This window comes from Adiantum capillus-veneris, chromosome 13 (genome assembly GCF_014529385.1).
Source record: "Adiantum capillus-veneris isolate H3 chromosome 13, ASM1452938v2, whole genome shotgun sequence".
Taxonomy (NCBI): Eukaryota; Viridiplantae; Streptophyta; class Polypodiopsida; order Polypodiales; family Pteridaceae; genus Adiantum; species Adiantum capillus-veneris.
In genome coordinates this window covers 137,458,729-137,475,730 of record NC_140943.1, presented here as the reverse complement: position 1 = coordinate 137,475,730, position 17,002 = coordinate 137,458,729, and the positions used below count along the sequence as shown (strand labels likewise).

Here is a 17,002-nt window from a genome sequence, read left to right as displayed (position 1 = left end):
GGGAGCGTTTGGTTGTATATGGCCTTCGAATGATGTAGACTTTTGTTGGGGCGCGTTTAGTTGTACTTAAGAACCTTTGTTTGGGGAGTGTTTTGTTGAATCTAGATGTTTTTATAATATGTGTTTGCACATGTGAACTCTATGTCATCTGTGAAGCATTTTGTGAAGCATATGCATCAAGAGTTCCAATTTGGATGAGATTGCATGGGTAGTGCGTCGAGACACCGTTTAAAGATCAGTGCGGTCTAGATGTGATAGCTAACATTGCTACACCGGAATATCAAGAGACTGGATGGCAATCTGATTGTGGAATTGTATGGTGTAATCTCTGCTATAGAATGTGCTGCCTTGTAATGATGGGCATTGGCATGTATGCATAAAGGCAGTGTCTGCTAAAGAATCAATTGAGTTTTGCAGGTCTAATTTTGGACGATTCTCTATTTTCAAGAGGGGGGTATGCCACAGGACGGTGACATGGCAACCTTTAGGGTATTAGGGCCACTGAAGACCAAGTATGGACATATGGATGAGGTTAAAAATTGATGACATAGACTGCCCCGCAATTTACAGAAATAATGTTGACGTGGCACATTGTATAGATTCAGGCAATTCATGGAAGCTGCTGACGTGGCACTGTATGGACGGCCTCCTTTTATGGAACAGCCCATAGAGAACCAACTCTTAGACTAAGAGCTTTTGGATGTGTAGCTTTTCAACAAAGTTGCTCTTCAAGGCCAAGGGCCTTTAAATATGAACTGCGGGCACTCTCTTTGGCATTTGAGTGTTCAAGAAGCAAAGCAGATCCCGAGTGTTCTACCTCGTTGAAGTTATATAAAAGAAATATCAAAAGGGGCGCCAAGGTTTTGGGGTCAGTGCACTTTGGTAGTGGAACTCCGCCACTCTGTGTCTACCTCGTGGATTCTCTCTCCTCCTCCCCCCCCCCCCCCCCCCTTTCTCTCTAGTTGTTTCGAGGTGCTAAAAGTTTGTTCCAGTTTGTTCTTTTGAGTTGGCACATTACACACACATACACACACAACGAATGCGCCCACGAGAGAGAGAGAGAGAGAGAGAGAGAGAGAGAGAGAGAGAGAGATGACACGTGGCGTGACTGTATGTTAGCGGTTGTGGTAGGTCCCCAGATTTTCTGCTGCAAATTGCGACGCGATTTGTAGGATGGTGACATGGTACTTTTGTGGATGACAGTTTTTGAGAGCAATAACTTTTTAAGCTTTTTGGGCGTTAGTTGTTTTAGAGCTAGTGTTTTTAATAATTTACTTCGACAATCACATTTGTATAGCCATTGCGAGAACTCGGTTTTTCATGCCATATAGAGATACAATATCATTTTGTTCGCGAGAAGACTGTGGACGGTACTATTTAACTTGATTACTGTTTTATGCTAGATAACCCTATTGATATCTTCATCAAACCTCTACCAAATCCCTTCATGCAAGCTCCCTTGCATGGGTTCCGTGTCTAGGAGCTGAGAGGGGGTGTAAAGAGTTTCATCTTCTATCCATTGGTGGTTCCAATACCTCCTAGGAGCAGTTTCAAGAGCGAGAGCTGTCTTGTGGTGGTGCCCAGCCGTATTTAAGGTAGATGTACCTTTTTTGGTGGCCCACCTGATAAGCTTGCATGAGGTAGGACCCCTATTTTAAGGGACAAAGTCTTAGTTTATGCATGTTCTTCTTGATGTGTCCAGCCAAGGATCAGATTTGGTCCATTGGGCCAATTTTTGTCGAGTTTATTACTTACAACAATAATGTGGAATTTTTATCAGAGTGCCCCCCTTTTTTGGGTCGTGGGGATGGATGTGGGTTGGGCAGATGTGGGGAACCTTCAATATTGGCCCCCGAGGTCCCTATGAAGGGACCTCAGTCCCCCCCCCCCCGTTAGTCCCTTGCCGGATCCATCTTGCACACATGACATGACACAACACTTAGTGAGCGGACATCAGGCTCACCTCCCAGCCATAGAGCCACTACGGGCTCACCCTTGAGCCTGGGAGCGTGTAGTCAAGCGGGCTAGCCTCTACCGCAAGGGCCGGTGTCCCATACCACCAAGCCCACACCAATACGGGTGTGCGGGCAAAGCTGCCAAGGGCCAGCTTAAGTCCTATTTATAGGACTTCATAACCAAAGGGCCATGTTCACATTGGCCGGACATAACTGCATGCACCCATCCTGATGTCTGGGGACGTAATACTTCCCCCTTATTTTTAATTGCTTTCCTCAGCAATATCCTCGGTTATAAAGCCGGGAAAACGACTCCTTAACGATTTGACTGACTCCCAAGTGGTTTGAGACTTAGGATGATGCTTCCACTTGATTAAATATTTGGGGTATGAAAACTTGTGAGACTTGCGGACCCTTTGATCAAGAACCAATTCGGGCTCAAGTGGAATATAATGGGTTGTGTCTTGTAAGTTTGGGACTTGCTCAGGAGGAATTACTAAGTCATCGTGCCCCAGCCGTTCTTTCAGATGGCTCACGTGGAACATGGGATGAACAACAATGCGTGAAGGAAGGTCCGACCAATAAGAGACCCCACTCATTGTGATGTGAAACGGACTGAAACCGGCCCGTAGGGCGGTAGACTTTGGCTTTCACGTGAAACTTTACTTTAAGCTTCACACAAAGAAACCTTGCAGAAGGAACGTGTAACGGGAATTAACACTTCAAAGCACACATGGCTCGGGAGCTAGAATGCTCCGAGGAGATGCCGACAACCTGTGGGCCCCAAAAACACCTGTTCTGGCAAAATTTCGGTAGCATAACGACCCCAAAACTCGCCCTGAACAAATCCCCCAGCTGAAACTCGCTTCCAAAGACATCAACCCTCTGTTTTCAGCGCAAAAACAGCAATTACAGCTTTCTGTATTTACCGGTTTTTACCCTGTTTCAGCCCTAAACAGTCCTGGAACTGTCCTCTAACAATGGGGCACTGTTCCCAATGCTTCTGGCATCCATATGGCTGCAAAATAGTCCAAAAACAGTGCATAACCAGCGCTGAAAATCCACCTGTAAGGTGAGGTTATCACCCTCACCGGTGCTTGCTTTTGGAGTAGCAGTTAGCTACTCCTGTTCCTGCTCAAAGAGGCTCTTGCCTCGGCACAGAAGCATAAGACCACACAATTGTACATAGGTCAAATGAAGAGCCCTCTTGTGGGGATCACGTTACTGCACGTAGGGGGGGGAGAGAGAGGGTAGTGAATGCTGTGCAAGGCTTCAGTTCTTGCACTTCACTCTACATAGAGGGTAAGCAAGCACACAATAGCTCTGGTACCTGCAACAATCCACTATACGGCTGAAAAATCCAGCCCCCACGTTTATTTCAACGCTTCTCTCTCTCTCAAGGTGGAAAATGCCCAAAAATGTGCCAAGTGGCACTCATGCATGGTTTTCCCGTTTTGTACTTTCCGGTCTAAAAATATCTCAACTGGTTGCTCAGTTGACTTAGCGGCATAGTAATAAAATGTTCCTCTTGTCATTCTTGAGCTAATGACGCGAACAGATTTCATGGCCCAAAATAGCAATTCTCTAAATTTTAGGAGATGCTTCCATTGGACTCTCACTGGTCATTTGACCATCTGTCACCACTGGGACCACGTCCAAAAATGCAATGTAGCCCAGTTCTCGAGTGATTTTCTCTTGGTGACCCCACCTTGGCACTGTGGCTTTATTGAGTTAGTATCCACCAACTTGTTAAGTGCGGCGAGGGGACCTAAATGACTTTGACCTATACACCCTTTTACTACTCGAATTCGAGTGTTGACCAACTTTCCGTTTGCAGGTGAAACTACCGTTTCACACTGGCCATGCAATGTCCGACCATTTGCAACTTCAAAAAGAGGGTCTCAAAGTGAAAATCATCGGAAAGAGACCAACAACTAAGATTAGTAGTTGCCCGTCCTCGTGACATACCCCCCTCTTGACATCGCAAACGTCCTCGATTGCATACCTTAAATACATGCCATTGATGATCTTGTGTTGTCAGCACTCTTTTATTAATCGCATGTATCGGCATGTAAGGTGCAGCGGAATGAATGTTGTTTTTTCTCAAGATTAGTGATCTTTATTGCTCAAGGTTCCTTTTAGTTCTTAGGGAAGGAGAGAGCCTTCCGTCTTGTAGAGTGCTATGATCACGAACAAAGTGAGTGAATATTGTGCGTGCAAGTGAATGAGACTGAGAGAAGGAGAGAGAAGAGATACGACACCCGAGAGGTTGTAAAACCCTCCTCTGAAGGCCCCACTCTCGTCGGCGAGAGTGGTCTACTTTGATTGCACAAAGGTGTACAATGCGTATGCAATGGATTGATGCAATGGGACTATGCCGATGACGACGACGACGACTCGATGGCTGAAATCTGTAGTCTTCTATCTGCTGTTTTTCGGGACTGTTTCGGTGGCTGAAAATGACTGTTTTGACTGCGTTTTTATGGCTGAAAATCGGGGAACATCTGCAACCGTCTAGGGGTTGATCTGCTACTGAGTCATAGGCTGAAAACTGTGAGAATCCAACTGCTGAATTCTGCGTTTTTGCTACTGTTGAGCTGGCGTTTTTGACAAGGCTGAAAAAACTCTGAATCTGCAAGTGATGCTGGCGTTTTTGTCAAGGCTGAAAAACGCTGGTTGGGATGTATTTGCTGAGGTTGGAAAACGCCAGGCAAGAGGACTTGTAGGCGATGGCTTGCTGGGAGGAAACGCCAAAGGGAAGGAGTGGATGGCGAGGGTCTACTGCTGAGGGGGGGTACTGCTGAGAAGTTGCCTGTTGAGCGGGAAGCTCCTGCTGCCTCTTCTGCCAGAAAGTGCTAACTTGGGTTTGCTTATATATTAACTTAGCAAAATTGCCCTACCTACTTTTGTTGGAAAGTCACTTAAAAATAATAAGTGAAAATAACGAAAAATAGGAAAATAGGCTAAATGCATTGGAAAATTCCCCTAATTGATGCTAATGGATTTTAATGGGAATTCCGATGATCATGCTGTGTGCAACCGGAGGATATGCATCTATGCTAAGTGATTGGGCATGCACGGTCTACGAATAGACTCACAAAAGTGCCAGATCACTGCTAATCTAAACTTGACTGAACTGACTGAACCCTGCTGTGGTGTAGCTTGTCCACGGACAGATAGGGTTAAATGTGTCACGTGACATCCCCTCCTTTTCAAAGTGAAGTATTGGTGCCGAACTGTATGGCGTCGAGGGAGATCGCTAACAGCATCCGGAATCCTGGAAGGGACTCTTCGCCGGCCCACTGTGATGTATGGGTCGTGCGGTACTTGAACTTCATAAAGGTCTGCAACGCTTGCTTCTTTGGGCCGCGCTGAAAGCGACACAAAGTCTTCTGTGGCTCCTTCCTTGCTTCAACTTCGTCTAGAGTCATGCTTCCTTTGTCTTCAAGAATCTCCATAGCTGAAAATTCCTGAAACCATCTCCAACACAAAACCATGAACATACCTATTCCATGTAAAGTGAAGGAAAAAAATATTGTCTTCTCTAAAGACTGTGTATGCAATGTAGATGAACATAGAGACGGCGTGACAACCCGTTCATCAAACACATGCAAACAATGCGATCGAATCTTTTCTGTTTGATCGAAATCAATCAACTGTGGCAAATCACAATGGAAATGCCTATGCTTGGTGCTCATACTATCATGTGATCTTTCGGAAACTGTGTCATGCCAAGGAAGAGACATGGAATGTGACTTCCTTACATACAAACTTTTCAGCTTTTCATGAACAATCCGCATACATTCGTGCTCATCCATGAGAGAAACGTGCTCAACATACAATATGTCATGCCTAGGAAAAGGGATCACATAACGATGCTGATTAAAATACAGAAAACGTTCACAAATGAAACACTCGAACAATGCGTGCGTATCAATCATGCGAACACACAATACTTTCTGTGATGGTTCTTTGGACCAAGGCTCGAGAGCCAAGATCGCTTCTTCGGGATCTATCGAATCGTCTTGTGGGGGATCTGTGGACCTCGACTCGAAAGCCAAGATCGATTCTTGGTGATTGATCGAATCTACAACGAGGTTAGCTGTGCTAGGAAAAGCATCCACTAACTCATCATCCTTGTGAACAATCACATCATCTTCATGCAATTCATAATGCTTGTCTTTTTCATCCAAATCATCATGCAAATCATTATCCATCAAATCATCATGCTTCTCATAATCATGCAAATCTTGTGTGTCATGCGGTGGAGAAAAAGAACTGAAAGAGTCTCCTTATCTCGAATCCTTTCAACCTTGTCTTGCATATTAGCAATGAGAGATGGAGAAGGAGCAATGTCCACTCCATGAAAGACAGTAGGAGAATCACTTTTGGCATTGAGAGTTAAAGTGTTAGCCTCAAAATCAATGAGAGCGTTAGTCTCACGAAACCATCGAATGCCCAAAATCATATCACATCCTGAGAGAGGAGAAACAACAAATCTTCTAGTGAAGGCAGTCCGTTGAATTGCAAACAACACATCAAGGCACTCTTCTGTGATGAGAGCGTCCATACCGGGACGAAAGCCAAAGACCTCGATAGGAGATCTCTTACTAACTTCGAGGCGGGCTCTCTCAATAAGAGAGGAACTGATCACATCATGCATACTACCTGGGTCAAACAATATGACAAAACGGTGCCCCGACGTACGACCATAACATTTAATGAGAGAATCATCAATGGGAGGGTCGTGAGAAACTTTGGGCACACCTGTGGTATCATTCATTGCATTGACAGATGTAGTGGGTGCTGTGGGTTCTTTAGATTCATTCGATTCAAGCTTAGGACATGTTCTTTTTATGTGACCCTTAATGTGACAATGAAAACGACGACCGTCCTTAGAGTACGTGCTTTGTTCTTCCGAAGTGATGTAACCTTCTACAATTCCTTGTGCTACCTTTTCATCTAGAGTAAGCTTAGGTTTAGCAGTTGTGTTAGCCTTATCCTTAGATTCATTGGAAGAATTCTTTGATGAGATACTGTTGGAAGATTGGTTCGAAGAGTTATCATTCTTACCATTCTTACCGTTCTTACCGTTCTGCAGGTTCTGAGAAGTCTGCGAGGTACTTGTGGAAGTCTTGTTCTCCTTAGGCTTTCCCTTGTTGTGCTTCATCTCCTGTGCGAGAGCAATCGCTACCGCCTTGTTGAGATCGATTGGATCGAATACCTCGACATCGTACTTGATATACTCGTCCAATCCAAAGAGAAAAGCCTCTTTGCGCTCATCATCTGACATGCGTAACTGGGTACCTAGCCGCAAAACACGATTAGAAAAAGACATAACCGGCATACCATTTTGCTTGAGAGCGCGCCAATCTTCCTTCAATCGTGCAAGGTACTGAGGTGGCATAAACCGTGCCTTGAGCTTGTCTTGGAAATCAGCCCAACTAAAAGAGAGGGACGTGAAATCGTCGGCTGCCTCTAGGTGTGCGGCTAGCTGTGCCTCTTGCCATGCGTGGTACCAATTGATGGCATCACCGGCAAGGTACATAGCTGCCGTCAAAACTTTGCTATTTCCCGTCTTTTTAGTTGTCGCAAAATAAGCATTAAATTGATGCAACCAAGAATGAATAACTGTAGCATCCATCTTACCGTCATACTTATTGAAAGTCAACTTTTCTGCAACTGGATGGTTGGAATCCGCGTCGTGGCTTGCGCCACTTGACGAACTCTCACGATCTTTGGGTGGTTCGGTCTTCGAGGCTAGGATGTGGGAAATAAATTCTTGATGACGAATCTCCCTTTGAGACTCTCGTTCATCGCGCTCGCGTTCGAAAGCAAGTCGATTTTCTTCTTGTTTTGCGGCAAGAGCAAGGCGATTTGCTTCTTGTCTATCCATCATGGCCATCATCTGCTTGACCACTGCCTCCATAGGGTTTGGCGTAGATAGCGTAGGGGGAGGGTTGAAGAGATCATCTCCGGGTGGGAACGAGTCTTCGTCGCCTCTCTCATGCTCATCACCTGTATGCGAAGTATCCATTCCGCTTCGGGTGACGACCATGCACTATGATCTTGGGGTCTTAAGCTCGCGAGGAACTTGGGGTCTTGAGGGTCTTGAGGTTCTTGGGGTCCTTGATTCGTGAGAATCTTGGGTTCTTGAGGTTCTTGAGTCTTGAGGGTCTTGGGTTCTTGGGGTTCTTGAGGTTTTCTTTCGTTTGCAAATCGCGTTGGAGAAGAATCTTCTCTTCACCCGAGTTCTACCCTTTTCTGCGGGCGCACCCCTTGGCGGCCTTGCACTCACACCAAGGTTGCTTTTTCCCACCTCACGTCGATTGGCTGGCCGCTAAGTGCACGCCGCTAAGTGCACGGCCCGCTCTCAATGAGTGAAAAGAGACACAAGGGGAGGCTGGACAAGCCCTTCTTTCTTGGGATTATTGTCACTCTTCAACAAAACACGATTAGGAATCGCCACACCCAAGTAAACTTGGGTTCATGCGATCGCAACAAGCAAAAAAATTCTTGTGGTTCTTGTGGTTCTTTCCTTGAGTAATGCAGAACACTTCCAAAGCTCTGATACCAATGTAAGGTGCAGCGAAATGAATGTTGTTTTTTCTCAAGATTAGTGATCTTTATTGCCCAAGGTTCCTTTTAGTTCTTAGGGAAGGAGAGAGCCTTCCGTCTTGTAGAGTGCTATGATCACGAACAAAGTGAGTGGATATTGTGCGTGCAAGTGAATGAGACTGAGAGAAGGAGAGAGAAGAGATACGACACTCGAGAGGTTGTAAAACCCTCCTCCGAAGGCCCCACTCTCGTCGGCGAGAGTGGTCTACTTTGATTGCACAAAGGTGTACAATGCGTATGCAATGGACTAATGCAATGGGACTATGCCGATGATGACGACGGTGATGACGACGACGACTCGATGGCTGAAATCTGTAGTCTTCTATCTGCTGTTTTTCGGGACTGTTTCGGTGGCTGAAAATGACTGTTTTGGTTGCGTTTTTATGGTTGAAAATGGGGGAACATCTGCAACCGTCTAGGGGCTGATCTGCTACCGAGTCATAGGCTGAAAACTGCGAGAATCCAACTGCTGAATTCTGCGTTTTTGCTACTGTTGAGCTGGCGTTTTTGACAAGGCTGAAAAAATGCTGAATCTGCAAGCGATACTGGCGTTTTTGTCAAGGCTGAAAAACGCTGGCTGGGATGTATCTGTTGAGGTTGGAAAACGCTAGGCAAGAGGACTTGTAGGCGATGGCTTGCTGGGAAGAAACGCCAAAGGGAAGGAGTAGATGGCGAGGGTCTACTGTTGAGGGGGGTTACTGCTGAGAAGTTGCCTGTTGAGCGGGAAGCTCCTGCTACCTCTTCTGCCAGAAAGTGCTAACTTGGGTTTGCTTATATATTAACTTAGCAAAATGCCCTACCTACTTTTGTTGGAAAGTCACTTAAAAATAATAAGTGAAAATAACCAAAAATAGGAAAATAGGCTAAATGCACTGGAAAATTCCCCTAATTGATGCTAATGGATTCTGATGGGAATTCCGATGATCATGCTGTGTGCAACCGGAGGATATGCATCTATGCTAAGTGACTGGGCATGCACGGTCTACGAATAGACTTACAAAAGTGCCAGATCACTGCTAATCTAAACTTGACTGAACTGACTGAACCCTGTTGTGGTGTAGTTTGTCCACAGACACATAGGGTTGGATGTGTCACGTGACACCGCAAGAAAGATGATCAGACATAGATACAAATGACTTAATGAGACCATCATACTTTTGTCATTTCCATCTATGATAGAAGTGAACATTATAGTTTAACACTTAAAGAGCAATGCACACTTCTATTACATTGAATCCATATGTATATTTGATGTACAAGCTCTGTCATTACCCCTCCTTTGCACACATTGTGTTGGGGCATACGTTGGCTGTAACCCAAAGGCCTCAAGGTAAAGCTGCAATACATTTGGTGACTTACAGTTCATGCTCTTCCATCCACTTTGCATCCATAAGTGGATAGTTCTTGAGCTTCACCAAATAGCGTCTTGCAACTTGTCCCTTCACTTTTCTTTCCTTATGTTCCAAAATCTGCTCAGGAACCAAAATTTCATCAAGTTCCTCAACTTTTGGCTAGTCCTCATCTGGCATATCTTCCGTCACATCACCCACGAAGGGTCTTAGAAGACTCACGTGAAACGCATTATGAATCTTCGAAGTGTTAGGCAACAAGGTGGAAAGGTACGTAGTGTACGGCATGTTTTAGGTACGTACGGAATGTACTTCGGTACTGAACCACCTTTTAGGTACGTAATAGGTACGTACCATTTGTAAAAAACTCATGTTTTAGTGAAAAACCCATAGATTCATAAACAAATTTACATTACAAATTACAATGCTGAAAATGAACATATTGACTATTGGACATAAAACTCAAATGCCTCAAGCCTCAATGATAAATCATAAAACGAAGTTCAACTACAAGCATACTGTCTCTGGCGTCAGCCAAAAGCCGGCACTGTAAATCCCATACAAACTAAAACAAAACAATGAAACACAGGTACAATGGTCCAAACTCAACTACAAGCATAATGTCTATGGCATCAGCCACAATCCGGCATTGTATATGCCATACAAATTGAAACAAAATAATTAAACACATTAAAAGTCTATTGCTCTCCAAAGCATGCACATAGGCTATTAGACGGCATGCCTATAGTCTCAAAAGTCTGTGTCAGATGCTGAAGATGAATTGTTGGTAGAGAGCATGCCCCCATCATCAAGGACATTGCGAACTCGTTTTGTCTGTGAACTTCTTTGCAGTCTCTGCAGTCTCTGTTGCTTTCTGGAAAGTTACGTGCAGTGAGTATAAGGCATACAGCCTTGGGCTATTAGCCTATTAGCATTCTAGACCACCAAAAGGCCACAAATCGGCTCGCGTTCTAGGTCCGCACACTAACGCTGCACTTTCGTTTTTTTTAAAAAGTGTAGCACCGTACGGTACCGTACCTTACGTACCTTATTGTACCGTACGAAAGGTAAGGTACGTACGTACCTATGCAACCTTGTCAAGCAATTTCAGCCTATAAGCACATCGTTGATCTTATCAAGCACATGAAAAGGCCCATCGTAACGCATGCTGAGCTTCTTCGGAAACAATCCGTCCTTGCCCTTCATTTTCTTCAACCTTGCCTTTTCAAATCGCAAAAGTCCTCAATCACCAGGTAAAAACAATAGTTCACGACGGTGACGATCAGCAACTGCTTTAACTATCACATTAATACCACGATGCCCTGCATATGGTGGGACATGACTTTCTATCGTGACCTTATGCCGCAATGGCCTAGTGACACAAAGTCCTACATGCATCATCATAAAACTGTCTTTGAGGAGGTAGTGCTCATGATGTTGCCCATCTTGCAATTGTTCAAAGATCCTTGCAAAATCTTCATCAGTAGCATACTTTCCTTCATGTCATCCAACTCATGACGATAAGGAATTGACACAGCTGAAATTTGTGGCTTCCTTGATAACGCATCAGCCGCGACATTCTTCTCGCGTTCCACATGCATAATCTGGAGGTAGAACATAGAAAGAATGTTTGCCCATCGCATATGATTTTCAGATAACTGTGACTGTGTCAAGAAGTATAGCAGGTCTGATGATCTGTTTGGACAACAAAACCAACACCTAACAGGTAGTGCTTCCAGCTAGAGAGCGTATGAATCACGGCCAATAGCTCTTTCTCATAGATTTGTATAGTCTTTTTTGGCCCTTGCAAGATTCTGCTCTCATAAGCTACTATCCGACCCAGGGTAGAATCCGTATGTACATACGGTACCATTCCGTATGGTACGGTACAGTACGTACTGTACGACATATTTCTTTTTTTTTGGGCGTTTTCTGCTCAAACAAATTCCGCTAGGGAGCGCTTCCAGTTAGGCTTATTAGTGTGAAGGGGAAGAAGCCTTAGGCTTTTTTAATTGACCACTGTAGCAAAAGAGTCTTTGTTCTGTTACAGAGAAGTCTGCAGAGCAGTGCACAGAGTCCTACAGAGCCGAGCTACGCGCGTGAAAAGGTACTGCTTCTACCACCATGCACTCCGTACTCTTCTCGCACTCCGTACTCCTCGTGTGTGCACTCTTTTGCATTTGCAATGTGCAGGATTCATTATGCAGCGTAAAACCAACCCCAACTGGTCGCTCCACACCAATGTTTTGAGCATCATCACGACCACTTCTCAGCAAGGTTCTAGCACACGCTTATGGCAATGCAAGTATTGTGGGGACCAATACACCAGCACTATTACGCGAGTCAAAAAGCACTTAACAGGCATCGGGTGCACTGATCAAATTGGTGCATGTGAGAAAATACCACCACCTTTGAGGGAGCAGTTTATTCAAGAGTATTTTCTTGTTGGTGCTCCTGTTTTGAGAGGTGCTCCCAGCACACAGGATGCTTTACATGATGCTTTTGTTGGAGAGCTAAAGTCTTTAGGTGCGGAGACAAAGGTTGGAGGAGGTTCGGCTTCCATGCAACCCCCTACTTCCAGGAAGAGAGCACGTGTTGGTGGTGAAGGTGAGGATTCCTTGCCACGTGAAAAAGGTACATCTGAAACACCAACGCAGACCACTTTGCCTAGTCGCATCTCTTCTCAGGCTTGGGTGAAAGATCGTCAGAGGGTGGCAGAGATGGAGATATGTCGCACTCTTACTGAGTGCAACATATCTTTCAATGTTTTGCGCACAGATCAGTGGAAAAGAATGGTAAAAGCCATTGCACAGGTGGGGCCTACTAAGACATGGACAGGTCTTGATTACACAAAGATGCGCACCACTATGTTAGATGAACAAAAGACCTTAATTGACAAGGCACTTACGCCTGTGAAAGTTGGATGGAAGGAGTTTGGATGCACCATTATCTCAGATGGTTGGGCAGACATATGCAGACGACACATAATCAATATCCTTGTGTCTTCTGCTTTGGGCACCTATTTCTTGCGTGCTGTGGATGCAGGAAAAGCAAGGGAAAAGATCACGGCGGCTGAGTTTATTTTTGGTCACATCAAAACAGCCATAGAGGAGGTTGGCAAGGAGAATGTTGTGCATGTGGTGACAGATAATGCAGCTAATTGCAAGGCAATGGGATTTATGGTGGAGCAACAGTTTCCTGGCATAGTGTGGACTCCATGTGCTGCACATTGTTTGGATTTGCTCATGGAGGATATTGGCAAACTTTCATGGGTGCAGCCCATAGTTGCAGATGTAGTCAAGGTCACCACATTCTTTCTCAAGAAATATCAGGCTCTTGCTATCTTCCGCAGCCATAGTACTTTGGATATGGTTCGACCTTCAAAAACCATGTATGTATATATATATATATATATATATATATATGTATATATATATATATGTGTGTGTATAGGTATATACATATATATATATATATACATATATATATACATATATATATACATGTATATGTATATGTATACATATATATGTATATGTATACATATATGTATATATGTATATGCATATGTATATATATATATATGTATATGCATATGTATATATGCATATGTATATATATATGTGTATATGTATATGTATATATATATATATATATATATATATATATATATATATATATATATATATATATATATATATATGTATATATATGTATATATATGTATATATATATATATATATATATATATATGTATATATATGTATATATATATATATATATATATATATATATATATATATATATATATATGTATATATATGTATATATATATATATATATGTGTGTGTGTGTGTATATATATATATATATATATATATATCAGGTTTGCCTACATTTACTTGGTTTTACAGAGGCTCTACAAACTTAGAGATCCACTACTACAGACAGTGGTGGATCCAAAATGGCGAGGCATGTCAAGATCGCAGGATGAATCTACAAAATACTTGCAAAGGCGGATCCTTGATGAGAGCTTTTGGCAGGAAGTGCACGCTCTTTTAGTGGCACTCAAGTCAGTCTACGTCCTCCTTCGATTGACGGATATGGAGGGATCGACCTTGGGACTAGTCTATCATCTGTTTATGCAGATGAAAGACTACGTTTCCAAATGCGATCTGTTGACTATTGATCGGTAAGGGTTCCTCATGATCTAATGGTTGTCTGTTTTAACCATCAAGTCTAAGTTATTACAGTTAACTTGTATTGACAAGTTGTTTTGATATTTCAGCCGATCAGATTTATTGGGATGTGTTGAGAGCCGCTGGACTTTCATGAGCCGTACCATATATGCGATGGCTGCCATGCTTCATTCTCTCTACAGGTTGCCAGAGCTATGGAGTGATACCTTGCTTAGCACAAAACAATCAGAGTATGTTGGGCTCATGTTTTCAGAGGATGATCAGCTTGGGATAGACAAGGAATTCACCAACTACATGAATGGCATTGGCGCTTCTTTCACAAGAGCAGTTTCTTTGAGGAAGGAAGCCACAAAGTATCCTTTGACGTGGTGGCACTCGTATGGGAGAGTTGGTCTTCCCAACCTCTCACGCATTGCTCTTCGTATCCTTTCTCAGGTTAGGAAACTGCCATCCATGATTACATTGTATATATCATTTTAAACTTCGAACTTCATCTTTATATTACTTGACACTTGTCACTCTCTTGTTGATGATTGCGCTCTTGCTTGAGCACTGAGCAGGATTGCTCGGCTGGAGCATGTGAGCGCAATTGGAGTGCTTACTCTCTCATACACACGAAGATTCGAAATCGCCTTAGCACTTCTCAGTTGGAGAAGTTGGTGTATTGCAGAGCCAACATGAGGCTCGTGCGGAGTTACCATTCTTTGGGGCAACCCAAACAGGTAATTATCTTAATGTTGGCCATTGTAAACTCAACCTGCAAGCATATGCCATAAATAAGTCAGTTTAACTTTATTTTACTCTTCAACAGGTTGATGCGACAGAGCTGAAAATGGTAGATGATCCTAGACCAGAGGAGGTGGACCGACAGATTAGAGATGAGCAGGAGTAGATTCTCAGAGAGCTGCATAGAGAGCTCGAGAGCGTGGATCATTGTGTGACTAGATCACGTGCACGAGCTCTTAGCCTTCTTCCTCTACGCACGGTGGGAGGAGATCCAGACACTGTGAGACGAGAGAGTATTCGCAGGGGGAAGCTTCCTATTCGATCCATTCGCAGGCGAGCGAATGAAGCTGTCCGGCTCATCCATGCAGAGATTGCTGATATGTCTGAGGAGGCTTGTGGTGCAGAGGTGCTTGTACCAGAGTTGACATATGCTGAGCCTGACCCTGAGTTTGATGAGGAGGGCAATGTCCTTGATGATGGGGGCTTGCTCTCTACCGACGATTCATCTTCCGCATCTGACACAGACTTTTGAGGCCGCACGTCTTAGTGCACATTGGTGACTGCATGCTTTTGAGGACAGGCTGCAGCAGACTTTTATTGTTATTATGGTATTGTAGTATTTCACAGTACTTTGTTTTGGTTCTTGATTCAGTTTGTATGGTATATGCCGACTTCTGGCTGATGCCATGGACATGATGTTTGTAGTTGTTATTTGGTTTTATGATTTATGGTCATTGGTTTTCTCATTGAGTATTGAATCTTGAGTCATTAAGTTTTTTGATCAATATGTTCATTTTAAGCATTGCATTGTTAATGAGGCTGAATTTTGAAAGGTCTGTGAACTTAAATTTACTGTAATTGTCTTTTTTTACAAATGGTACGTACCTAAAGGTTGGTTCAGTACGGAAGTACGTTCCGTACGTACCTAAACCGTACCGTACACTACGTACCTTTCCACCTTGACCCGACCATCTTGCATTAGCACTGCTCCGATGCTATTGTCACACGCGTCACACTGGACCACAAATGACTTCCTGAGATTTGGTAAAACAATCACGGGATCTGAAGTCAACTTTTCCTTTAAGAAACTGAAAGCTGAAATCTCTCTTTGGGTCCATCTGAAAGTGACCTCTTTCTTTTGCAAAGCGTGAAGGGGTGAAGCTATCTTTGCAAAATTCCTGATAAACCTTCTATAGTACGAGCATAATCCTAAGAAGCTTCGGACATCGTGCACAATCTTCAAGTCTGGCCATGTCTTAATAGCTTCAACTTTTTTGGGATCCATTCGGACACCATCTTTTGACACTATGTAGCCAAGAAAGTAGATCTCTTCGAGGAAGAATTCACTTTTCTTAGGATTGACAAGTAACTTGTGATTGCGCAGCTCTTTGAACACAATGGTCAAGTGACGTCTATGCTCCTCTTCATTCTTCGAGTAGACTATGATGTCGTCGAAGAATGCCAACAAACTTCTGACGCCAGTGGAAAATCCGGTCCATCATTCTATTGAACGTGGAAGGAGCATTTGTAAGACCAAATGGCATCACTAAGAACTTAGTCTTGTGCACATCCTCTGGCCTTATACAAATCGGATGGTACCCACTCTTAAGGTCTATCCTGCTGAAAATTGCAGCACCCTCTAAACGGTCAAGAATATCATCAATCCTTGGGATAGGAAACCTGTTCTTGATGATATTCTTGTTCAAGGCACGGTAATCAATACACATGTGCCAAGAGCCATCCTTCTTCTGTACTAAAAGAACTGGAGAGCAGAAAGGTAAAGAATTAGGTTGAATTAGCCCCTTCTCTAAAAGCTCCTCTACCTGACCCATAATCTCTTTCTGTTGCGTCGCACTAACCTGTAGGAAGGTCTGTTTGGTGGGCTACAGCCTGGCACCAAATCTATCGCATGGTCCTCAGGCCTCTCTGGCGGCAATTGAGACGGTAATGAATCAGAAAAACAGTCATTAAACTCTCGCAAAAATGCTGACCTTTCTTTATCTAACACAGATAAACATCACGTGCAAAGATCAAGTACATAGAAAGATGATTTTTAATTACAGACTCCCCTTTGAGCTTTACATCCAAAACATGAGTTTTGCCTCTATGTTGAAGGGTGATCGTCTTGTCGTAGACATCCAGCCTACCATGTGCT

At 43.6% G+C, this 17,002-nt stretch overlaps 2 protein-coding genes across 5 annotated transcripts in view; both read left to right on the top strand.

The window, feature by feature from the left end:
* The window catches only part of LOC147444934 (lanC-like protein GCL2), a 73,188-nt gene that overhangs the window by 15,478 nt on the left and 40,708 nt on the right, over positions 1–17,002 (top strand). For 2 of the 4 annotated variants that reach the window (XM_086527438.1, XM_086527436.1), the window contains exons 2-5: positions 13,837–14,114; positions 14,211–14,556; positions 14,682–14,843; positions 14,933–15,068. The exons of the other annotated variants lie outside the window; for them this stretch is intronic. In XM_086527438.1, the coding sequence (XP_086383564.1) occupies positions 13,837–14,114; positions 14,211–14,556; positions 14,682–14,843; positions 14,933–15,013 (867 nt within the window). In that variant the 3' untranslated portion in view covers positions 15,014–15,068. Of the gene's footprint in view, positions 1–13,836; positions 14,115–14,210; positions 14,557–14,681; positions 14,844–14,932; positions 15,069–17,002 lie in introns of those variants that run through there. 4 annotated transcript variants of the gene reach the window in all.
* LOC147444935 (uncharacterized) lies at positions 15,023–15,597 on the top strand (the record flags this gene model as incomplete). The annotated part of the gene is made up of 1 exon (XM_086527659.1): positions 15,023–15,597. A coding segment is annotated over one exon (357 nt), but the record flags the coding sequence as incomplete, so codon positions are not given.